General features: G+C 41.6%; 1 protein-coding gene across 4 annotated transcripts in view; it reads right to left on the bottom strand.

Annotated features, from left to right (window-relative positions):
- DOCK9 (dedicator of cytokinesis 9) overlaps positions 1–12,664 on the bottom strand; it is a 131,036-nt gene extending 118,372 nt beyond the window's left edge. For all 4 annotated transcript variants that reach the window (XM_050713787.1, XM_035557058.2, XM_050713788.1 and 1 more), the window contains exon 1: positions 12,395–12,664. In XM_050713787.1, coding sequence (XP_050569744.1) covers positions 12,395–12,508 — 114 coding nt within the window. In that variant the 5' untranslated portion in view covers positions 12,509–12,664. The remainder of the gene's footprint in view (positions 1–12,394) is intronic.
- Between the last annotated feature and the right edge of the window lie 12,267 nt (positions 12,665–24,931).

Genomic DNA, 24,931 nt, shown 5'->3' with positions numbered 1-24,931 from the left:
CTTCCATCTGGCAGCTGTCTATATTTCAGCTCAGAATGCTAGAGACATGGGCCTAAAGCCGCCTCAGCCTTTGGGGCTGAGATTAAAACCAACATCGCTTATCACTCTTCAGAGTGCCTTAACAACCAGGTGATAGCATACCCAGGTCAGTGTACTTGCTTTTGTCTGATAGAGCTATGCTGCAGGAAAGAGCTGAGATCCAGCGGCCCTGCAAGAGGGAAAAGAAATGAATATACAACAGCTCCCACTTATTAGGAATGCTCCTAGAAAAGAAAATTCAGGTTCTGGTTCCTGTCGCAAGGACTGCTTCTGCTATGACTGCCTCCTGCAAATTTCATAGAAGAGCTTTGTCAGTTAATGCTCTTCAAGAGCTCACATTTCTTCAGGAAGAAGGAATCACGCCAAAAAGGCTTTGTGGCCACAACTGAGTTTTATGCTTAAGTTAAAATAAAAGTCTTAAGTGCCTGATTTTTCAAAACTAGTGCAGAGCATCTTGTTGGGTATAGGTTATTTTCAGTGATCCTCACACACACTTTCAAGACTGGGAAGAAGGGGTATTCAGGGAATTACAGGGTGTTCAGACTCACCCCGGTCTCTGGAAAAGTTATGAAGCAAACACTGCAAGAAGCCACGTCCAGCCATATAAGGGATAAGAAGGCAGCTGTAAGTAGACAAAATGGATTTACCACAGACATATCACACCTGACCAACCTGTTTGCCTTCTGTGAAGAGACAGCTGGCTCAAGAACAAGGACATCACAGTGGACACTGAAGAATGTTGGTGAAACAAGGCCTCTGACAGCCTCCCAAAGCATCCTTGCAGCCAAACTGGGCGGACCTGATAAGGATGACATCCTGGCGGACAAGTTGAGCATGCTAAGCAGGCTTCTCAATACACGAAAGATACTGACATACTGCACTGAGTCCAGCTGGGGACTATCATGATGGTTTAGGGGCTGCGGCATAAAGCGTATGAGAAAAGTTATGAGACCTGAAGTGAAGGCCACAGGGAGCTCTTATTGCCATCAATAGCTACCTAACAGGAAGGTTGAAAGAGGACAGACTTCTCTTGAAGGTCCAGTCACAGGACAAGAGGCAACAGACATGAAATATTCCATTTACATATGATTTTATTTATTTTTAAAAACAAGGGTAGAAAATACTGGAATCAAAAAATTCCCACCTTTGTGGATATTAAAACTAGATCGGCATATTCGGAATAACCAGACCTGCTTTGAGCAGGGGGTTGGTCCAGGTGACTTTCTGAGATTTTCCTTTCAACCTATGCCCCTGCATGATTCTGTGGCCCTGCATCAGGTAGCCACACACTAACCACAGAAAGAGAAAAGATCCAAGAGAATTCTGTCCTTCAGAAGAAAGCTGCTATGATCACTGCAGAAGGAATCTTGGCAACAGCATGTTTGGATTCCTGCGTAATTTTGGATGAGAATCTGCACACTCAACAAGGCCCTAAGAAGAGATATGCATCAAACAGAAATGAAAAAAAAAAATACTGTAACAGTAGAAACGCTAACTATAGCGCCAGGCTGAAGACCAGAAGCAGTTTACCACCTGTGCAGGATGTCAAAGTCAGAAACAATGCTTACGAAAATTGGAACACTGGTTCTGTCACACCTAGTCAAGGAAGCTGTCAGAGGTGGCTAATAACACAATAAGCTGACCTACAGACAAGGGAATGCTTATGTCTATCACGTCTCTTACACATTTTGGTAAGTGGGAAGGAGGCCTAAATATGACGCAACCCAAGGAATGCCATTTCAGAGATTATAATCTTGCATACATAGTATCACACACGTGCCGATGGAGCGCACAAATTTACAACCCCACTCGTTACCAAATGCTAAATACCGCAGCTAATACTTCGCAGTCACATCGCGGAGAGCTGCAGAAAGGTCGGTCTTCTCACTAGCCCGTTCTACCTGTGTAATAATACATTTCCATCCACAGGTGAGCACTGGGAACTGCCAGTAAAGCATTCACCCTAAATTCAAGCTTAATTCAAGTTTTCCTTGAGGCAGACATTCCAAAGATATCCCCAAAACTTCAGGAACTTGTCCAAGTCAAACTAAACTGAGCAAATGAACTGTCATGGTTAAGCATGAGACACAAAATACCCCCTTTTAACCATTTTGTATTTCAAGCCTTAACACAGCATTTCTGGAATTGAAATATGCTCGCAGGACTCCATCTAGTGGTTACATAACTTTCAGCTTTCTGAAGTTGACATTTTCAATCTGGGCTCGTTAAATAACTGATATGGTAGCCACAATATAAATTTATTATTATTAGAGAGCAATAGAATAAGTCACTAATTACAATTACGGTGTTTCAGAAACACCGATGAAACCATGCCAAAGTAAATGACAGTCAACAGTACAGTAGACTAGAAAAAATAGTTCAAGCCCTGTTTTTGAGCAACCATAGGTTGGGAAGAATATCAAAAGCTTCAGAGCTCTTATATCCTCTTATACTTTTAATCCCTTTATGGAGGTTACTCAGATTCAGGTTTTCCCCCTTTCCTTTGTTACTAGTTCATTCGGGAACGAGTTCCAACTTTCCCTCCAGCAGATCATGAACTGCCAAGATATTATGCTGGAAGTGTTTGTTATTTATCCCTTGAACTCTACCACAAGACTGTCTACGGAAAGTTTCCCCTCCCCCCAATTAGGAACCTTCCATTTCACCTGAGAGAAAGCCTTTTGGATCATGCTATATGCTATGGCCAGGAAGAAATTCATATCCAATATTATTGGACCATCTGAGGCCATCCACAATCCCAGGCAAATAACTCTGAGGTGATAACAAGCCTGGCAAGCAAGACTCCCAGGACAATTCCTGAAGGAAACTAGAATAGCATCCTTCAAATAACTATGATGTGTGTCATTTCCTCATTAACCTGAATACTCTTTTTAGACTGCCTGAAGCTTGAGGTCTAACATGAATTTAAAATCTCCCTTGGACTAGCAAACGCTAAGAGGGAAGCCTCCTTGAACATTCCTAAAGGCAAACATGTTGCTCTGACTTTCAGCTAAGCCACCTACTAAACCAGATGACACTAAGTTGCACCAGTATCAGTGCCAGTGCAAGAGGGTGCAAATAGACCTAGCAGAAGGAGGTCTGAAGCACCACTTATCACCACTGTGCTGTGGCAAGTGAGGAATACACTAGAAGTGGCGACTTAGTCTTATTTTCACAAATCTTCAGCTTCGTATTATTATATTGCCTGGCTGTAGTCACTTACAACCAGGCCTACAAGTAAGCCTAGAAGGGCATAAAGCGAAGAGTAAGCAGACTCTCTGTCAGTATCAACGCTCTGATGAAGAACTGTACTTCTTCAGACACCGACGGGTAAAGGCCACTGTGTAGCATCAGAGAACCGAGAGCATGAAATAGCACTGGCAATGCCCCCAAACTCAAAATTAGGTGAGTACCTTTCAAACACCTTAAAAACAAAGCCCTTTTTTTCCTACATTAAAACCCACAATGCTCGCATTTCAATTTAGATTTCTTCACAAACCTGTTAAAATGAAACCAACAGCTATCTTACTATCCTTTTCCTCTCCCATTGAAAATACCTAACTCTTTCTGTGGCACTTGCGTTGTTCTTATTCTTGAATGTTCCAGTACTCTCTTCAGCAGATGGAGGCACCGAGATCATCTCTCTTTTAACAATGTCAAAACACGGGCATCCAAATACAGGCTCTGGACGTGCAAGCTGAAACCAAACTAAATTTCTACCAACTTAGAGGCGCTGAATTCTAGACCCCTGAAATCAACTACATTTCACTTATGATTACACACAAATTGCAAGTTACATTCTGCACTGATGTAAACAGAAATCTAAATGCTTTCTCTGCTTAAAATTATGACAGCATTACCCACTCTGAGTATAATGTGTAGCCACTCTTTGTGGGGGGATTAACTCTATAGCAGTAAAAACATAAACTGCTCCCTTATCTCTTGAGTTCACCCAGTAACTCCTTCCCATCCAAAGAGTACCTGGAAGCAGTAAAAAACAACGTAGCCTGTGCCTCAAATTTCCAAACCCAGATCAGTATCTGTCACCATGCTATCTCTGTGGAAGTCAACAGCTACAGCTCAGTATCAAAAAGCATCCAGCTGTACACAAAGCAGCAGCTAAGGATTGTTTATTTGCACGATGGCTCTATACTACAGCCTTTCCTGTTTAGCAGCTCCAGCTCAGCATTACTCCTTCTCAGCTTTGTAGCAATTAAACAAATCTCAAAGGTTTTTTAAGTGTATTTTGGTTATTTAGTTAATTCTACCTGAGATCACTCGAAACTCCCACTGCATGAATAACTATGTTTCTTAGCAGAAGAAACTTCAACAGGGACTACCTGATTTCAACTACAGCAACTGTAACATTGTTCATGCACAAACCCACCCCTAAAAATTAAAACAACTTTAGAAGAGTGAGGTATCATTTTCGAAAGAGAACAGTTTTGTTGGTTTAGTGTCCCCTATTTTTTAATTTTTGGTATTTTTCCTAGAATTATCACCAGAAGAAGCTTTTCAAGAGTACTACTAAAACAGTCTGGAGAAAAAGTCAATCTCAACGATTTTTTCTTAATTTTCTCGGTATTACAAAGTTGGCATCTCTTCCAGAACTTCCACTATTGACAATATTGTACATAATAAGGCCATCTTTACATTTAATGTCTCCATGGAAATCCTGTGAATCAGATTTTTCAGATGATGCTCAAATGACTTATTTTTCCCTCCTTGCTGTCTCAAGATAGTAAAAAGATCCCAAATGGTCATTTTTTTTTGACACAAAAGTATTCAAGGGGCTGAATAACAAATTTCCTTCTTATAATACCTGACATCCTTTCCTTCAGGTGGTGAGTAGACAGAAATTCCAGTAAGTCCTGTAACAGTGCCTTTTTCTTCAGAGAGGGCCCCAAAGCAGAGCTTGGCCTGAACCCAGCAGCTTCAAAGTAGAAATCCAGTTAAAGCCTGGAGTACGTGGTGGCGTCAGTGGTATCCAGTCTGAATCAGTCTGCAATCTGCTTCCTTGCTTGGGACACAGGGCTAAGATTGCTGTTTAAGAACAAAGTAATCTACTATCTTACAGAACAAGTATACAGAAGAGTGAGAGAAGAATGGCATCCCTCCCCGCCACAACCCTGGAGATATCTTTCCTGCTGCTTTCCCTTTGCTCTGGATACCCACCAGTAGCCCCAGGCTGACACCACTACCTTAAATACAGCACAGACTCACAAATTAAGGTCACAGAACAATAGGACAGTTGAGGCTGGACTCTGGAAATCATCTGGTCCAACCCCCTGCTCACGCAGGACCACATTAGCTTCACCAGTCTGAGGGGCCAGATCCAGCCAGAGTTTTCAACAAAGCTACTGGACTGTTTCTTTCTAGTTTTTCCCATTTGAACTCCAAGAGTCTCCAAGCCAGGCAGCAATCTCTGGAGCCAGCAGGAGAATGCAGAAGATAGTATCTGAATGCCCCGTTCCTCCTCTCATACCTGAATCATCAGTCAGATGAGGAGATGACGAAGTGCCCTGACAGATGCAGTAGCTCAGCCTTATACCAAGCAAGAATCCCATTTCCCACCCCTGCGGTCAGATAAGGATTTTTCTTTTCTTAATGTTTCTGCACCAAAGCTGCTATTTTGTTCAACCAGTAATAATAGGAGTGCTGTAGACTACCTCAGCTAGAGATGTTGGATTTTTCTGACCAAATGTTTGTGCTCCAAAACAATTTTCTTCATAAAAATTCCCTTCAGAGTTCCCGCTCAACTTTCTGACAACCTTTGGACGTCTCGTATACCTTTTTCCGAAGCAAAGTCCATTGTGCCAATGAAATTCTGGACCTCATTTAGTACTACAATCTTGTTCATAAAATGAACTAAGTTGTTTTTGTGGCCCAGCAGACTTTTTTTTTTTTTACAGGAAGTCTCTATTTTGCATTAATGTATGTTCATTTTCATTATCACAAAAAGAACTAAGTATCTTTACAGAAAAAAAAATCCTACAGCATTCTCACAATACAACACGTACCTACCATTTTTTCAATGTATCTTGAATTTAATCATCAAAGTTATATCAGTGCTTCTGGAGTAAGACAGAATGCAAGCCTTCCTGCACAAACCCATCTATCCTCTACATTAAGGTCTGAAATAAGTTTACATACTCAGAATGATTGGAGTATCTTCTTATCCTTATATAAGATGCCTTTATGCCTTTTTAGGCATAAGTTATTTCAAAAATCTTTCAATGAGAAGAGCACGAGAAGAGCAAGGTAATACCTGGACTACTTAGGCAGCTTTATGCCTTTTACGCCTTACATAATTAATGCTTCTGATGGACTCAGGCAATCTAAGGAGAGGAGAGCAGGGAAGAATGAATCTGTCTTTACCTTCTTCCAAATGAAGCTTGGTCTTCAGTATCTACATCAAGTGGAGTACTTGATATCATTCAGCCTCAAAACCAAAACTAAACACAAGCTAAGGGAGAAGGATTTAGGTACGTATTTTATAATATAGAGTATTTTTAAAAATCAGTTCATTAGGTAAGTTCTTCAAAGTCCACCACAGACTTCAGGTCTAAAAAAGAGTTTCTTGGACTCCAGTGATGATAATGTTACACCCTTTTGTCATCTCCATAAAGAGCCACCAGCACCAAATTGCCCCTCAGTCACAGAAATTCTTAAAGAAAAGCAATACAGGCAATACATTTCTCAGAAGGATGCGATCAAACTTCCTGTTATCTAGAAAACTCAGCTCCCCCTTAGTTCCTTCAGTGAGTCATCGGCATCTTTTCCTGACTATTTTTAAAGCAAACATGCCTAAATTTTGCTGTCTTGAAGCTACCTCAAAAACACAAACCTGGTTAAAAGGTCAAATTTTCAAATCATTACGCGTGCATACACATGCATATATGCGATGGTTATCCAATCTCAGGCACACACTGCTCAGGGGCAAGCGACCACTCAAATTGCCACTCTTGCTCAATGTCACTTGAACAGTAACACCCATACAACCCCACCACCACCACCCCAGTTGATAATAAAGGTCTAGTTTTCAAAACCAATAATTACAGACCTTTTTGAAACATTGCCACAGGAGCACAATACAGCATAAGCAAGCAGATGACTTGAAGCTGGACATACTGTTTTAAGTTTATTGCATAAGATGTTTAATATGGGGAAAAAAAATAATCACAGAGTTGTGAAATCCTCAACGTTAATTTCAGGTGTGATGAGTTCTGCTTTTATCAAGACACAAATATGTGATCTTGCTTGGGTTTGAAAGGGCACGAGTAGGAGGATGAGAAGAAGTTATGCTGTGGTATTCTGCGCTGCTGTTGCCACCACAGATTTCAAGCCCAATCCAGCATCACTAGATACATGACATTTCCTGCACTAGAACGACTAGCTTTAAAGCATTTAATCCTTTATTTTAAATGTAATTATCTTTAGCAGGCTAGGAAAAGCTCCAACAAAGAATAAAGAAATGAGATGTAGCTAACAAGAATGATCCAGTGCCACTGAATGGGTTAAATAAATTTTTGTTAACACAAAAATTCAGCAGTCCTAAACCTTCCCTCCTCATGTTCCCTTTTTGAAGAAATTCACTGACATTTAACATTTAAGCAAGTTTAAAGGTATTTATTAATAGAAATGTTGGTGCTATAGTCCAGCCTCTGAATCTTCTCAACCACAAAAATGTCTATCATACTCAGTACGTCTTCTCAGCAGCACCAGACCTGCCAGAAACAACAGTTTCCTTACCCGTGTTTTGTATCCAGTTGAAAAGGTTTCCACATGCACTTTGCTAAAGTAAAATTAGCACGTTTATCACAAAGATCATACCTTTCCTGAAGGAAATAAAAATTGGCAGCGTGTTAGTGGTGCATACCATAAACTAAAACAACCTCTTCAGGGCTGAGCATCACGTTTTTCCCCCCAAGTAAAGAGAAGGTTCAACAGTTCAGAGACTAGCTGAATGAGCTCTACCGTTTGCATCAAGCTCCTCCGAGGTGATATAGATGTCTCACCTTGATGTGAGACAGGATGACGCTCACAGGCAGCCACCGTTTTTCCTTCAACACCTTTAGTATCAGTTCGCATCTCCCTGCTTTCACTCACCCATTCATAACAATTTGCTTCTTCCAGATTCTTTACGTACCTCATTTCCCATTCCAATCACAGAAAGCTCAAGCTTTATCCACGTTTCCATCTTTTCTACACCCATCAGCTCTAGAAGATCCCAGTCCCCATGCCCAGCCTCCCTCCAGCATTATGTATCACTTTGCCAGTTCCCTCTCTCCTAAAGCAAGCCATCGACAATCTCTTTCTATACAAACACAGCAGCTGAAATCTCGCCTTTAATGAGATTCCAAATACTCCTTTCACCATATACAAAGACGACACTTGGCAGAAAAGCACACGAGCCCTCTCTGTGCACAGAATATATGAAAGGATGCACAAATCAAAAAAATATATATTGCATAATCCTCCCAGTAACTGCATTATTGGAAAAACACATTAAAAACATGGTAACAATAGAGCAAAGACCTGGATTGCAAAGACAGACTCGGCATGTTCAAATCAAGAACAAGTCTCCTAAAACAAACAACAATAACAAAAAAAAATTACCAGCCAGTTTGATCACTCATCAAGGATTTGTCAGGAGATCCAAGCACCGTCTTTATGATATACTGACTTTCTGCAACATCTGAGAAGCTGAATTTCTGCAAGGCTTTTAGAACTCTACCAGGTACCTGAAGTTACAAATAAAGCTCCAGCACATACTGAGATGTGACAACTTCAGCCTTCAAACACTCAAACCTGTTTTGTACATCCAAATCAAAAAGGAGAACTGCAAAAGATAATCTAGGAATCATATAGATTTCTTACTGTTCTCCCATATCTCCTGTTTCTTCTGTACAACGTTGGTTTTTATATAGGGGAAACAACTTTTGCAAAGTTATTTGGGATATGCAAACCTTTTAGTTATCTGCATACACAATAAGGGCATTTTATTGACAGCTAGGCAAAAGAGCAGCAAATTCGGGTTGACATTCTTTTAATTTCTTATTTATCCATCCTTAAGTGTAAGCTTAATTTAGCATGGGGGTAGAACACATCATTTTGTCACTGAGACCATTTATCATTACCACATCATTGAACAAGGCACCACGTCACCCTTCTTGTCCTACAGATCTATATAGGACGTGTTTTAGTTAATTCATCACCACTTAAACAGGTCACTTCCAGTTGCACATAACAAACCTGGTCTCGCTAAGATTGCTGGTTTAAGAGGCAGACTTGTCATCCCCTCAGTCTTCCTCTCCAGACAGAGGTATTTGTGAGGCTAGAGGAACCAGCATTAAGTCACATGGCTAGTCCAAAGACAAAATAATGACAACGCACAAGAAAACCAAATTCAGCAAGGATGCTACTGTCATGCAGAAAAAAGCAAAACCTGAATGCAAATAATGAAGATATAACTGATATGCCATATACTGCAATGAGAAACTGGTTGCCAAATAATGTTTTCAGCTCTGCCAACTGTACCTGTTGGTCCTATGAACTAAATCAGACGGCAAGAATGCATGACCTCCTACAAGTTGAGGAGATAGCTTGCTTAGTTCTGCAGTTGAAGTTAGCTTGGCTAGCCACACCTGCTAACTATTCAACCAAGCTATTTAGTCTATCACTTGGCCGAAAATCTCTTATTTTTAGCTCCAATTAAGAGCAATCTGAAAGTTTCAGATATGGCACGCTATCCTACCGACATGCTATTTTTAATCCCCTTTCATGAATATGATGTTAGGAACATTTACTCAGAAGAGAAGATAAGCATGCTTCAGAAACGCTGCCTAATAAGCCTCATTTAAACACGAGAGATGCTCTTTTTTTTGAATAGTGCAAGACTGACTGTATTGTTTATGACACAAACGGATGGAATTGTTAAATAGCAGCTCATATAAAAGTTAGAAAATATATACAAGCTTACAGGTATTAGCAGTTCACTTCTGTCTCCTAGTGCATGGATGATCTGCATCACTTCTCAGCAGGTTCTGCCGCAGGGGCGTCCAGTCAGAAGCACTATGTGGCTGTACACATCTGGACAGATTATCTAGCAAGAAGTGCTAGCCTGAATTCATTCTTTCCTACCTCCTGATTCTAGACAGCAAGCCCAGTCAATGGAAAATAGGTTCAGCGTTTTGTCAGTATTGGAAAGCTTCAGTGATGAACAAGCGCTGACAGTAAGATCACAGTAGTTACCAGTGCTGAACAACGTTATAAGCAAGGCATTTTGTTGACAACCCAGTCCAAAAAAAATCCAGGGGGCGGGCTGTGCCCTATCAAAGAGCTTTTAGAGGCAGCTTAGGAGAAAAAAAAAAAAGTGTGTTTTCTTCACAGCAAGTAATACAGAGTATTCTACAACTGCTTTAATATTGGTAGGAATGCTGTGTTCACTCTAACAGCACAAGAAACTTTTCTGGTAACAGAGCCCAGAAAATTCAACAGCTCAGAAGCCAGTCAACTTGCCAAACAGAGAAGTAAATACTTTTTAAAATTCTTTTAGAGCAAAGAAAAATAGTATCCCACCTAAAATCCTCCTCTTAAAAAAATAATAGTAATACAATTTCATTCCAAACGTCACAATGCTCAATGAAAAGTTACAGCAAATTTAAAGGAGGAAAAAATTAACTCGTAAAGAAAGGAACATCTGGCATCACTAGATTTTTATTACATGATTTAAACAGCGTGTGAGGAGGAACAGAGGAGTTTAGTGATAAAGTAAACAGTACTTGTGATAGTAGGAAGGACATAACAGCCGGGGCAAAATATCGCTGGCACGGGAAGGTGAGCTCCAGCACAAAACTGTACAGGAGAGAGATGAGGACTCTGCTCTATGCAGCAAGCTAACAGAAAAGGATCGCCAACCTGCCCTGACCCTAAGCCATTATTTTTGCTTTCTAAAATAGCGAGGAAGGGCCTTCTACAGAATAACACTGAGCCAATACTCCACACCATCACTTAATTCACCTCCTTAAAATTCTGCAGAATGTGCTGTTGGGGCAAAAATACCTTGAATATTAATGAATAACATGACCGTATGCATTTGATCTACATGAATGAATTAAAGAATCAGAAATATAGTTTCCAACTCATCTCAATGACACCAGTTAAAAGTGAACTGAGGAAAATACTTCCAATGGATGGGGATTTATTGAGGGCTGGGGGGCAAGGATTGCGGATTACTACCAAAAAAAAGAAATTACTTGCATCATGACAATCCCTAAGTCTTCCACTCTTTCCAGGAAAAAACTTCATCCCTGGAGAAGCGTTAATGTATACTAGATGCTTGCTGCATGTACTTGTGCTAGTGTCTTGTGGAAAGCTGTCATTATGCAGGTGGACCCCGAGCTATTCATATTAGGACTTGTATTATATGTTCCTCAAACCACAGTTAAATAAAGAGTAGTTTTATTTTAGAGCTACCATTTGATTTAAGAGAGTTATGCCTTTGAGTTACAGCTACAGCATTTACTATTCTCACACGTTAACTGTGACACAACAAACTACATGCTCTCCCAAGCAGTACAAGTAAAGTTAGAGAAGGCCACGCTTAGCATTAACAAGAGTGAAAAGCAAACAACCCGGAGCAGCTTCCACCATTGGGAACCCCAGCACCAAAATCTCTCTACTTCCACAGGGTTAAGAGCTTACTAAAACATTCCCCTCGGAGATAACCAAACCACATGGAAGGCAAACGCATACCACGAATAAGAGCCCCAGGAGGGAAGCTCTGAAAAATCTTGCTGAGGCTGTTTAAGATGTCGTCACCTGAGCGCGGCCGGGCCAAGAAACCGTACCTCTCTTGGTCCCGGCTGCCTCAGACACCTTCAGGCTGATTCACCTCCAGAAGCTGAAGTTGAATTACTGCAGCAGATTGTGAACTGGGAAGAACAACTAGCACGGGCACAGCAGGAACAAATAATGTGTTAAAGCGGTCCTGCAGGGCTTGCCAGCGCTCATCTCTCCTGTATGATGCACTCTATGAGCACTACAAGGAATTTACCTCGGTTATAAAGCGTTATTTCTGCATACCTCGGTTATTTCAGCAGCGGGCTGAAACCAGATCGCTTCCCCACCGTTTACACGCACACCGGGGCGCCCCGAGGCAGGCGAGGCGCCCACCGCACCCGTCCCACACGTGGGGGGGGCACCGGGGGGGGCCTCTCTCCGATAGCATCTCCCCTCCCGGCCACACAAAGGCGGACAACCGAGCAACGACACCCGGGGACGGCGGCCGAGGGGACACCGCAGGGGCCGGGCGGGTCCCCAAGGCCCCGCGTCGCCCCCCCCCGGCACTCACCAGCAGGACGGAGCCGCGCACCACCTCGGACACGCTCTGCCGCAGCTCGGCCGCCGTGCCCGGCTTGCTCAGCGCCCGCGTGAACTTCCGAGTCTCCGGCGCCGCCAGCGCCATGGCTGCGGTTCCCGGTGCCGGTCCCTGTGACGGAGCCGGTCCCGGTGCCGCCCCGCTCCCCTCAGGGCCCGGCCGTTGGCGGCGGCCGTTGGCTGGCGGCGGCCGTTGGCGGCGCGAGCCCCGCCGCGGGCTCCTGTCAGGTAGCCCCGCCCCCTCCGCCTCGTCACGCCCCGCCCCTCCTCCTCCTCCTCCTCCTCTCCCCCCCGCCCTCTCTCCGCCGGGCCCCGCCCCCACCTGTTCCCCGAGCCGCTCGCCCATTGGGCGCGCCGCTACCTGCCCGGCCGCCGCTCCCCGCCCTCATTGGCTCAACGCGGAGCCGGGGGCAAGGTGAGGGGCGGGGCTAGCGCCAGGCGGAAGTCGCCGCCCGCCCTGCCCTCCGGAGGGGCCCCGCCCCTACCGGGCCGCCCGGAGCTGCGCAACGGATGCAACGGCGGCGCCGGGCCGGGCCGGGCCCTGTCAGGGCGGAGCCGCCCCGTGTCGGGGCGAGGCGAGGCGGTTGGGGACGGCCGCTGATTGTGCCTCGCTGCCGCCGTGCTCCGCTTGGTTATCCCAGAAAGTTGCCGTTATAAGCTGCGGGCACCCGCTCGGCTGCCCAGAGCTGGGAAATACCCTTCGAAAAAACCCTACCAAAAAAAAATAAATAAAACTTCGAAAAAACCCTGAAAAAGAAAAAAAAACTTCGAAAAAAAACTACAAAAATAAAAAACCTTCGAAAAAACCCTTCAAAAAAAGCCCCTTGGAACTGCTGAGCTCCCCCTGAGGGGCTGGCCAGAGCGTGTGCCAAGCGCCCTAACAGCACGTTTCAGTGCACAGAGGGTTGGACACCACTAAACCCACCACGCCCTTATATTGTTGTATTTTAATATAATCTAAACTTCTTTTCTTGGTTGAATTACATACAGCCTACTACTAATGGCAAAAACCAACGGAGTGAATGCAGTAGATGAGGTAGGGGAGGATGTCAGGTGACGAAAAAAAAAAAAAAAAGAGTAATGGTGTGATTGTATCCAATCATAGAACCATTAGGGTTGGAAAAGCCCTCCAAGATCACCTGGTCCAACCACCCCCCTACCACCAATGTCACCCACTGAACCATGTCCCTAAGCACCACGTCCAACCTTTCCTTGAACACCCCAAGGGACGGTGACGCCACCACCTCCCTGGGCAGCCCGATGCTACATGCTCAAGAAATGGCTGCCGTAGAAAGGGCCTGCTCTTCTGGATGCTTCACAGATACATCTGTAAGGATAATAAGGCTTCAAACAACTGAGGCAATTCCTTCAGAAAGATGGAGGATAAGAAGTCCAAGTACACAACCACACAGCTGACACAGAAGGAGTTTTTGTCAGTGAAGGGTCTTTCCATGGTTTCTTCGCAGACCTGTATCTAAGACTCATTTACTCAAATGCATGAGCTCTGATTTTTTAGTAGGATGTCTGCCACAACTCTAATGTCCCTATTACTGTTTACACCTTTAAGACACAAAGCACACAGAAGGAGACTAGTCAGGTACGTTAAAGATACCTTCTTAATTGTCTTCAAGTGCCTGACTGCACAAATCCAAGACCTGTTAGGTTTATGAGTCAATGTTTAAGCTGATAAATCAGAAAATTGGATACTGCTGAGACAGATTATCTGAACGCAGAACTGGATGAGCAGCTATGTAAACATTTAGCTGGAGTAACTAGAATGAGCTATCTTAGGATCGTCAGGTTTTATTTTTTGCCTCAATCTCTGGGGTATGTCTAGATTTCAAAGTTCCACAAGTAAACATGCCTTAGATTTTGTCTAAATAATAGATGACCATTTTCTAAAATAAAACGTTATTGTCAAAGCACTCATATGTTAGCCCCAATTCTGACAAGAAAGATGACTCATCTACTGAATTCATGGCTGCTTAGATATAAAATGGCACAATTCAAACAATATTTTTATGTATATTTCCTATATATATTGTGCAGCTTTGCTATAAAAAGGGCAGTGTTCCAAATCTGAAGAAAACTCTGAACGATACCTGTATAAGTGGAGATAGATGGGAAAAATAAATCAAATATAGGTAGATTATTTAGGAACATCATACAGGATACCCAAAATATGACTTTACCACAGTCATCAAAGTTGTTTTTTTTTTCAGCTGAATGCATTTAGTTGAAGATAGAAAATGAAAGCGATGATTAAAATATGTATAAAGAAAATGAAAGCAACAATTGTAATATGTATAAAGCACATAGAAAGATGTGAAACTCACAAAGAGAAATTATAAGTTAGCATTTGGGAAGCAAGGAGAGTGAATATTAGAAGCTAAATACATGAATGAAGTCTTGGTTCATTGCCAAAAGGACAAAGGAAATATTTTTGTTAAGTGTCAGAAAGAAAAAATCCTAACAGTGACATAGTTTCCCTACTGCTTTGAAATATTACAATTTTCAGTAGCAATGCTAATTTACAAAAGCATTTATTTTCTTTGCTTAATAGAAAGCTGGATAATGTAGTAATACTTTATGGATCTAATTGCACATCTCTTATTCAATCATTACTTAGGAAGAATAGCAACAGATAAAGGTAAAAAAATTAAACTTTCAGGACTAATTAAGTCATGTCCAATAATTTTACAAGTATTGGCTCCAGGATTCTGAGTCATTCAAACTGAAAATCAACCTGTTAGTTCCAGAAATGAAAGCAAGAAACTGATGTTGTGCCCAATAGAAATGTAAAGCAAGAGGTTATTAAAGCTAAAGGCACATGATGGGAGTCTTTGGCAAAAATATGGAAAGTCAAGCATAAGAATCACATGTAAAAATTAAAGAATTGTTGAGTGTCTAATTGTTGAGCTGGATTTACTGGAATTTAGGCCTATTGCTTACTGGGATCAACATTTTGCCTAGCAAAGTAACTGTATAGATTTTGAGCAGCCATGAAGACATTATAAAATTATAAAAATATTATACAAAATCTGCAAAAATTATTTATCTGAATAAAAAAAAAATAGCCAGTAGATCTCAAAAGTAATTATATCTTGAAAATCATCATTGGATGGAGACCTGTTTAACAAAATACAGCAAGGCTTTGATTTTGTTACAGTCCTCATTCCAATCATTCATTGGTTGTAATGAATCAATCAATCAACATTAGCTTATTTAAAGAAAACTTAAAATAATCCCTACTAGAAGTTTGTAAATGTAATAACATGGATAGAGCAGTAAATATGTATAGAGAGATGTTACTTCTGAAGCACAGCCTGCTTTTCTGAGGGAAAATGGTCTTACTAAACTGTTTATTTTAATGCAAATGAGTGTAAAGGCATCTAAGTACAAAGACTATTTTAGGTCAAATTACAAAGATGTTGTGGTGTGGTTATGAACAGCTCAAAAAGATTTGTGCTTATGGTACAAATCTTGGATATAGAAGAAGAGGAATATGATGAAGTAGTAGTAACGCTGTTATATATGGCATTCATCGAGCTATTTCTGAACTAGTGGTACCACATTTCAGCACAAATAATTGACAAATTGGAAAAGCCAAGAAAATCTGCCTGGCAGTGAGAGACTGAAGAAGCATCTGTTTAGCTTACACAAAAGCTAGATCATAGTGTACTAGGATTTGCAAGGGAAGAAGATATTTGAATATTAAAAGGCTTTTTAATCTGTCAGATGAAATAACAGTGAGAACCAGTAACTGGCAGGTGAAATTATACTAATTTGGCATAAGCATAAGATCCTTTTTCTTTTAGCCGCAAGAAGAATTGTTTGGTATAATATCCCTGAAGACCCACTCCGCTCTGTCTCCCAAATTCTAAATTAAGACCCAGCATCTTTTCTAAATCCTGGGCTCTTAGTCATTCCTCAAATTATGGACTCAAAGCAAAGTTCACTTTATAAAATTTCTTGGCTTATACTGCCTTGGAGGTCATGCTAGATGATCATAATGGCCTTTCTGGTCTTCAAATCCATTCAATTAAGAAAAGAAAAGAGCTGACAAGCTAATGGCCACGAAATCATAACAAATGATGTGGGCAGAGTAAGTGCGAAAAGAATAGAGGAGGTAAGGGAGTACTCACTAAACATTAGATACACAGACACTCTGGGCGTTTTACAGATAATCAACAACTAAAAGCTGGCTCTTAAAATGCATTCCTTTTTGTGCTCTAAAAGGCAGAAGCATGAAAAGCCACACTTTGATAGCATTTTTCAGTATTTTAATTTAAAATGATCTACTAGTTCTGTATACTCGTAAAATTAAAGTGAAACAATACTGCTGATGGATGGCTTTCTTAGCATCTTCAAACACAGTAACCCATTCAATGATGTGCTGAAGTAGGTTCATTTGAGCTTCTTTTTAATATTCTCCCAGTGCCCAAAAGGCATAACGGAGTGTTTTTTCTGCATCTGGCTAAGACTGACTTTCTTCCAGATACAGCTAATCTGTCCTTCCCAAATGCTATGTAAGCAGCTCATACAAATAGTTCTGAATAACAACTTCTAGTTGTTTTTTTTTTTTAGTCGAATATAACAGTGTACTGAAGTTTATATACAGAAATGTACAAACGTATACATTAGAAATTACTTTGATTATGCAGTAGTGATATACCCCATGAAACCCAAAATAGCCATTCTTAAGAATGCATCATTTTTAATCAGATGGTGTCCCCAGGTCTACAAAGTCCTTAATTCATCTTAATTTCAAATACCTGAAACCAGCTGTTTAGGGTAAGAGGAAATTTGTATTTCCACTGAGCAGATGCATTGTAAAGGTCTTTGATGTTGTTTCCTTCGATTATATTAGTAAGAAAGAGCACGTATGCTGGGGGGGGGGGGGGGGAGCGGGGGGGGAGGTGCCTCTGTTGCTCATAAACAGAAAAGCAAAAATATTCTGTTATCCCTTACTGGGAAAACTGGGTATACCATGCCATGAAGGCTAGGAAGAATTAATGGTTCTCAGTGATGTGTTGGCAGCACATTACTGTTCCTAAAATGATATGAATTACCTGCTTCATGGAACGAGGTTATCAATTTCAATAGAAATTGGTGTTTTAAGCTAAATTATTGCAGTCCTGCCAATAGGAACTTGAGGAAGGATAAAGTAAATGCATTGCAGGATTTCAACCCATTCAGATGCAGTTTTAAAAGCTCGTTTTTCCAATTATATTTTTAATGTTCAGTGGCAGTATTGAAGGATTAATATAAACAACTAAATCTTTCTCTACATTGATTCACTGCATAAATATAGCCTCTTTTTCTTAAAAGCAGAATCATAGCATCAATCACAGAATGGCTTGGGTTGGAAGGGACCTTAAAGACCACCCAGTTCCAACCCCCTGCCATGGGCAGGGACACCTCCCACCAGACCAGGTTGCTCAAAGCCCCGTCCAACTTGGCCTTGAGCACCTCCAGGGATGGGGCAACCTGTTCCAGTGCCTCACCACACCCTGAGTGAATAATTTCCTCCTAATATCTAATATAAATCTCCCCTCCTTTAGCTGTGTTTCCCCTTGACCTATCATTATCTGCCTAACTAAAAAGTTGTTTATAATCTTTTTTGTAAGCCCTGTTAAAGTACTGAAAGGCTGCAGTAAGTTCTCCCTGGAGCCTTCTTATCTCCAGGCTGAACACCCCGAGCTCTCTCAGCCTTTTTTCACAGGAGAGGTGCTCCAGCCCTCTGATCAACTTCGTGGCCCCCCTCTGGACCCGCTCTAACGGCCCCACGTCCTCCTTGTGCTGGGGCCCCAGCCCTGGACGCAGCACTCCAGGCGGGGCCTGACCAGGGCAGAGCAGAGGGGCACGATCCCCTCCCTCCCCTGCTGGCCACCCCTCTGGTGGTGCAGCCCAGGACGCAGTTGGCCTGCTGGGCTGCAGGCACACGCTGCTGGCTCGTGTGGAGCTTTTTGTCCACCAGCACCCCCAAGTCCTTCTCCGCAGGGCTGCTCTCAGTGAGTTCTTCTCCCAGGCTGTGCTCAGCTCTGGGATTGCCCCGACCCAGGTGCTGCACCCTGCACTTGGACTTGTTGAACCTCCTGAGGTTCACATGGGACCACTTATCCAGCTTGTCCAGGTCCCTTTGGATGGCATCCCTTCCTTCTGTATCAACCACACCACTCAGCTTGGTGTCATCTGGAAACTTGCTGAGGGTGCCCTCAATCCCACTGTCTATGTCATTGAAAAGACATTAAACAGCACCGGTGCCAAGACAGACCCCTGAGGGATACCCTTCATCACCAGCCTCCACCTGGACATAGAGACATTGGCCACCACTCTCTGGGTGCAACCTTCAAGCCAGCTCCTAATCCACTGAATGATCCACCCTTCAAATCCATCTCTCTCTCATTTGGAGGTCAGGATGTCCTGTGGGACCATGCCAGAGGCCTTGCAGAAGTCCAGGTAGATGACATCGGTCAGTCTTCCCTTGTCAACTGATGCAGCCAGTCTATCATAGCAGGCCACCAGGTCAGGCATGATTTTCCCTTGGTGAAGCCATGCTAGCTGTCTCGAATCATATCCTTGTCCTTTATATGCCTTGACATTGCCTCCAGGAGGATCTTTTCCATGATCTTTCCAGGCACAGAGGAGAGGCTCACTAGTCTGTAGCTCCCAGGGTCTTCTTTTCTACCCTTTTTAAAAAGGGGAGTGATGTTTCCCTTTTTCCAGTCACCAGGGACTTCACCTGGCTGCCAGGGCTTTTCAAGTATGATGAAAAGAGGCTTGGCAACTTCATCAGCCAGTTCCCTCAGGACCCATGGATGCATTTCATCAGGCCCCATAGACTTGCACCTGTTTGGTTTCATCAGGTGGTCTTGAACCTGCTCTTCACTTGGTGGGACTTTGCTCCCCAGCCTCCATCTATAGGATCAGGGAAACGAAAGACTGGGGAAGCCTGTCTGTCAGTGGAGATGGAGACAAAGAAGTACCTCAGCCTTCTCCGTGTCTGTCGTTACCAGTTCACCCTTCTCATCCATCAGAGGGGGTACACTCTCCTTGGCCTTCCTCTTCTGGCCAATGTACCTATAGAATCCCTTCCTGTTTTTCTTTGCATCCCTTGCCAAGCTCAGTTCCAGCTGTGCCTTAGCTTTCCTGATCCCGTCCCTGCACATCCGGACTACATCCCTGTGCTCTTCCCAGGCCACGTGTCCCTGCTTCCACTGCCTGTGCATTTCCTTCTCGCACCTCAGTTTGACCAGCAGGTCCTTGCTCAGCCATCCCAGTCTCCTGCCTGCCTTGCTCGCTTTCTTACACATGGGGATGGGGAGCTCTTGCCCTCTAAGAAAAGTGTCCTTAAAGAGTCGCCAGCTCTGATCAGTTCCTCTGTCCCTGAGGACAGTGTCCCAGGGGATCTCATCCACTAGGTTTTCAAACAGCTGGAATTTCCCTCTTCTGAGGGTCAGGGTCCTGACCTAGCTCTTTGCCAGGCCCATGTTCCTCGAGATCACGGACTCAACCAGAGGTGGTGTTAACTCTCATGCCCTGGCTAACTTCCAACTGGGGTAATTATAGTTCTATGTAAATAAACTCCTAGGCAAGTTCGGTAGGATACAGAATAATTCATTTCCTGTTTTTTTTTGTGTGTGTGTGTGTTTTTTTTTCCACTGACTCATAAGACAATTATGACTTTTCTTTCAGTAGTCAGTTTAATTCAGGCTTTGGGGATAATCGGAAAGTAAGAACTTACCGATGAATGTTAGTAACATCTTCTGCGGAGTTAGTCATGTAAAGGAAGCAGAATTCCACGTAGTTTTCATCTATTTAGGATTGTGTACAGCAAACGTGATTGTAAACCTGTAAGAAATTGATGCACTTCTGAATTTGTTTTGGATTGTGTACATTTGTCTAAACTACTTTAAATGTCTCGGGTTAAACTGAGGTAATGGGGGCTACATTTAACAAAAGTAAAAAATGGATGCAATGGGTTTTGTATCAATTTAATTTACTCAGGTTTTTAAAGGACTTAGAGTTTGACTTCTGCAATTTTCATTTTTTATTTATTTTCATAGCTTTCATTGAACTGCTGTCTAGGGTTGCTGTGCACTTTTAAGTGAGGCCTCACATCACATCCTGACCACCACCAGCAGCTTAAGTGCATACCAAGGGACACATCTTTCTTTTATTATTAGCATAAGTGTTGTTGTAGCCTTTAGAAGATGACTCTTCTGCTCAGTAGTGGTGGAGATTTCCAGCTAAAACAGACTAAACACCGATTCCTTGATTTCTTATCTATAATCATAGAATCATCAAATATCACAAGTTGGTAAGAACCTAAAAGGTTCATCAAGTCCCACTCCTGGCTCTGCACAGGACCACCCAAAAATCAGACCATGTGTCTGAGAGCATTGTCCAAATGCTTCTTGAATTCCAGGAGCTCAGTGCTGTGACCACTGCCCTGGGGACCTGTCCCAGTGCCCGACCACCCTCTGGGTGCAGAACCTTTCCCTAGCACCCAGCCTGACCCTCCCCTGTCCCAGCTCCATGCCGTTCCCTCGGGTCCTGTCGCTGTCCCCAGAGAGCAGAGCTCAGCGCCTGCCCCACGTCTCTCCCTACTCAGAGGAGTCTTTCTTGATGTTGTCAAAGATGTTTCCATTGAAACAGCAGAAAAATTCTGCTACTTTTTCAGGATTCAAGTGCAATATTCATTATTGCAAGACTACCTCCTTACTACACAAACCAGTAACGTATTTCTTGCAATGCTAATATTTGTGACTCTTCACCCACTTTAAGAACAGTGTGAAAAGATGGCTGGTATCCACCTAACGCATGAAAGTACTGACAAGGTCTCCTGCTGGCACTGTAACTCAAAGTAGTCTGTATGACTACAAATCCTCCATTATAGACTTGGCTGTCCATTCACTTAATTTGGCATAGCTTCCATTTCTTTCACGCTGAGTAGGTAAATTCTTGATACACTTATAATTTGGATAAATGTTCCTTGTTTCAAGGCCAGTTTATATGCAATTCCAAGGCATGAGCTGAGAAATAAGTAATATGATGTGAGCTGTATTCAGCTGACATGTTCAAGCAGTGATTGTTTATAGCGTATGTGAATCCAAAAGCTCATAGCTCTTATCTCCATGGCAGAATAACTGATGCAGCAGAGATCTTTGCTGGCAAACAGGAACAGTTTTCACTATTTGCTGTTCACAAGAACAAGAAAAGGAAAAGAGATTTTTTTATATAGCTCATACTTGTCCATTATCTATTATGGTGCTGTATTTAGGAACTTGTTACCCCAGTATAAATATACTGCAAAATAATAGACTTGTAATGGCAACTATGCTTTCTTCCTTGCCAATTCATCTCGCTGTCATGTAAAATAATCATAACAGTTATACTGTCATAAATAAAACAATGATAAAATAATCTATACAATATTTTTTATTTTTCTTAGCCGCATAAAATCTAATTTATACAGGCTAAAGATTTGACAGTTATCTGAACTGCTTGCTATCCTTTGGTTGACTTAAAGCAATTCAGTGGAAGCAATTTTTAAACTTTTTTAAGCTATTCTTAAATAGCTGCAGGATAATCTAAAAAATAAAACACGACAAAATGCAAAACGAAAAAAGAATACATATCCAGAAACAAAAGAAATCTTTTAAAGGATTTGAAAGTTTCCTGTCCCTTTACAATTTTTGCATATTTGCAGACTATGGTGGTATACCACAACAATAAGCCTCATTCACATGGGTTACCACAATGAAACTACTAGAAATAATCACATGAGGAACAGCTGCAAGAGTGAATTTGTGGATGTGGTGTAAATAAGAAAATTGTAAAACATAGTGCTAAAGTTATTATGAATAATACAGAACTGAAGTCAGACATGTTTCCAAGAAATAAAGTAAACATTTCATAATCAGTCCTGGACTATACAGCAGGCTTTTGCATTTATAACTGGACACAACACTACATAAAACCAACATCTCCTAATCAAAATGTTTATTCACATGATTATTTAAAACCTTTCAAATGTGACCAGTGAGTGCTATGACAAAACACACATTTCTGAGAAAAGCAGTTAGAATTTGCTTAGCTGTTAAGCACAACGGTCTTGTCAGAGGAGCCCTGCGCATGAGTCGATGCAGACCAGCTCAAGGTGCCTATTGTCTATCTCTTGTTTTTCCTATGAAACACGACGAATGGAAGTCCATGAGCATTTGTCAACCTTCCTTTGCATAGCCAAAGGAAAAATGTAATTTTAGACTTGATTTCCTAGGTTTTCCTGATGTGCTGTTTAGTGTGTATTTATATTGTTTTAAAAATATATATACGTTCACAAAAGGAAAAGATATTTGCATTGAGACCTGTTCTTGCTTGCTGGAGTATTTATATCTCAGATTTTACTCTTGTCTCTGCCAAAGGCTACCAAACAGTCCTTACATTTAACAAATCCAATTTTAATTGCATCTGCGAACAAAATAAATTGTCAAAAAATGATGAAGTTTTTGTCTGTATGCAAGCTACAGCAGGCAAGCTACACCTTGCATAGGGTTATCTGTAGCGACCGTAACATCCAAGAGCCTTCCAGAAGCTTACTCAACAATGTGACTAACATGTTTCTTTTCTCATGGAAAAAAGTGTGTTCGCTGAAATGTTTTGATTTTTTTCTAATAATACATATTCTATCCATTCATCCATTTATTTATTTATTTATTTATTTTAATGTTAGACCAGAAAAATTCAAAGAAATAAGACTTCACATCCTGTGGGACATAAATGGTATGGGGTGGGGGTTATAATTCCAGGAGGTCCTCCTCCACTTAAAGTCTTTGCTCTTCGTAGAAAAATCTCATCTGTCAGAAGACAGAATAGCCAAGCAGGGTTTTATTTTTAGAGAACTTTGTCCTTAGGTTCTCTCCTAAACACAGTCACAGCTGTCTGCTAAACTGATAAATCCTCCAGAAGCTACCATGGCTTATACTCCAAATATAAAAGCAGCTGTAAGGAGATTCGGGGCCACAGATTTACTGACACATTCCAGTGGCTACAGCAGTGACAAATTGTCTGTAAACCTTATGTTTGTTATACAAACAACTGTGTAAACATGTATATCATTTTTGTATTGTACATATAAAATATGTATAAGCAAACATACAAAGCTTTCTGTGTCATTTCTTGTGATGCAAGTTTTGCTTCCCTTTCCCAGTGCAGTTGCTCAATCCTATGATAACAGGGAGTAAAATCCCACTAAATGCAAATGCTCTGGCATTAAACAAACCTTGCATTTATTTTGCAAAGAACTTTGTAACATGTAGGGCTGTGACAAATAGGTCTTCAGTCCTTATCATCTTTCAGATCTATGTTCAAATAACTGCCAGATAGGATCAAACAAACTGTCCGCTGTCTCTGTTGCTGGCTCAGCCAGCATTCCGGTTGTGTGCTTTCTCACTTTCTCACTTTCTCAGGGTCATCTCCTTGCATCCTAATTTTAAGAAAAAGGGTCATCTGAGTTTATGGAGTACAGATCTGTTTGGCATACCATATGGTTTGCAGTATCATTCCTATAGTCGTTATTTCCCGAGCCTTCTTAAATCATACTTCCATTTCTTTCTTCAGATTTTGCATTATTCTCTAGTTATCTTCATTCATACTTTCTCATTGTCTAAATTATTATTTTAGGGGGAAAAATAGAAAAAGAAAAAAAACAACATGTATTTCTTCCAATTGAATCTACCCATCATGTTCTTTCCTTCTCTTCCTTTAGTTTGTAAGGTCTGCTTCAACTTTGTTCCTTAGAGCAAACACTGTTTTTATTGTACTTATTACAGACTTTCCTTCTTGGATTATTGACCATGTAATTAGCCAGCCAGAAATTAATATAAAAAACTGTCTGTAACCTCTTTTAAAGATTGGGCATATCCCTAATAAATTTGAAGGAGAGAGTCTGATAACCTGGAAGCATTTAGGGAATGCTGCTCTAAGTAGATAATCCAGCATAAGGTAAAAGAAACAGACCAAAGAACAAATAACTGGAGTTTAGGATCAGGAAGAAAAAGAAAAAAAAACACGTATATGCCAAAACAATGTATCAAAAAAAAAAAAAAGAAAGAAAAGAAACAGTATTTAAGCCAGCCCGCTAAGTGATAGCCAGTTAGGACTAAGCATAAAAGGAATGGTGTAAAGGAAATTCTGACTTCCAGTTAACAATTCTGCTGCAGCAGTTTTGACTTCTTGTAATTGTAACCTAATAGTTTCCTGGAAACTCCTAGCACGGAAACACATTCAGCCTACTGAAAGGCAAGTTTTGCAAGCCAAACATTCTACTTGCTGCTAAAGTGAACTTAAAATCTGAATTTAGTCCATTTTTTAAAAGCGTATTGCACTGGGCTTTACAGAGCTACAGTGAAGCGAAGTAAATGGTTACAGTACTTGGAAATGTGAGCTTAAAAAGAAGCAAATTCATCAAACAGTAAAAAATTAGGAATATAATTTTGTTTTAGAT

The sequence above is a fragment of the Cygnus atratus genome, chromosome 1 (genome assembly GCF_013377495.2).
Source record: "Cygnus atratus isolate AKBS03 ecotype Queensland, Australia chromosome 1, CAtr_DNAZoo_HiC_assembly, whole genome shotgun sequence".
Classification (NCBI taxonomy): Eukaryota; Metazoa; Chordata; class Aves; order Anseriformes; family Anatidae; genus Cygnus; species Cygnus atratus.
This window is presented reverse-complemented; position numbering and strand designations above follow the sequence as displayed.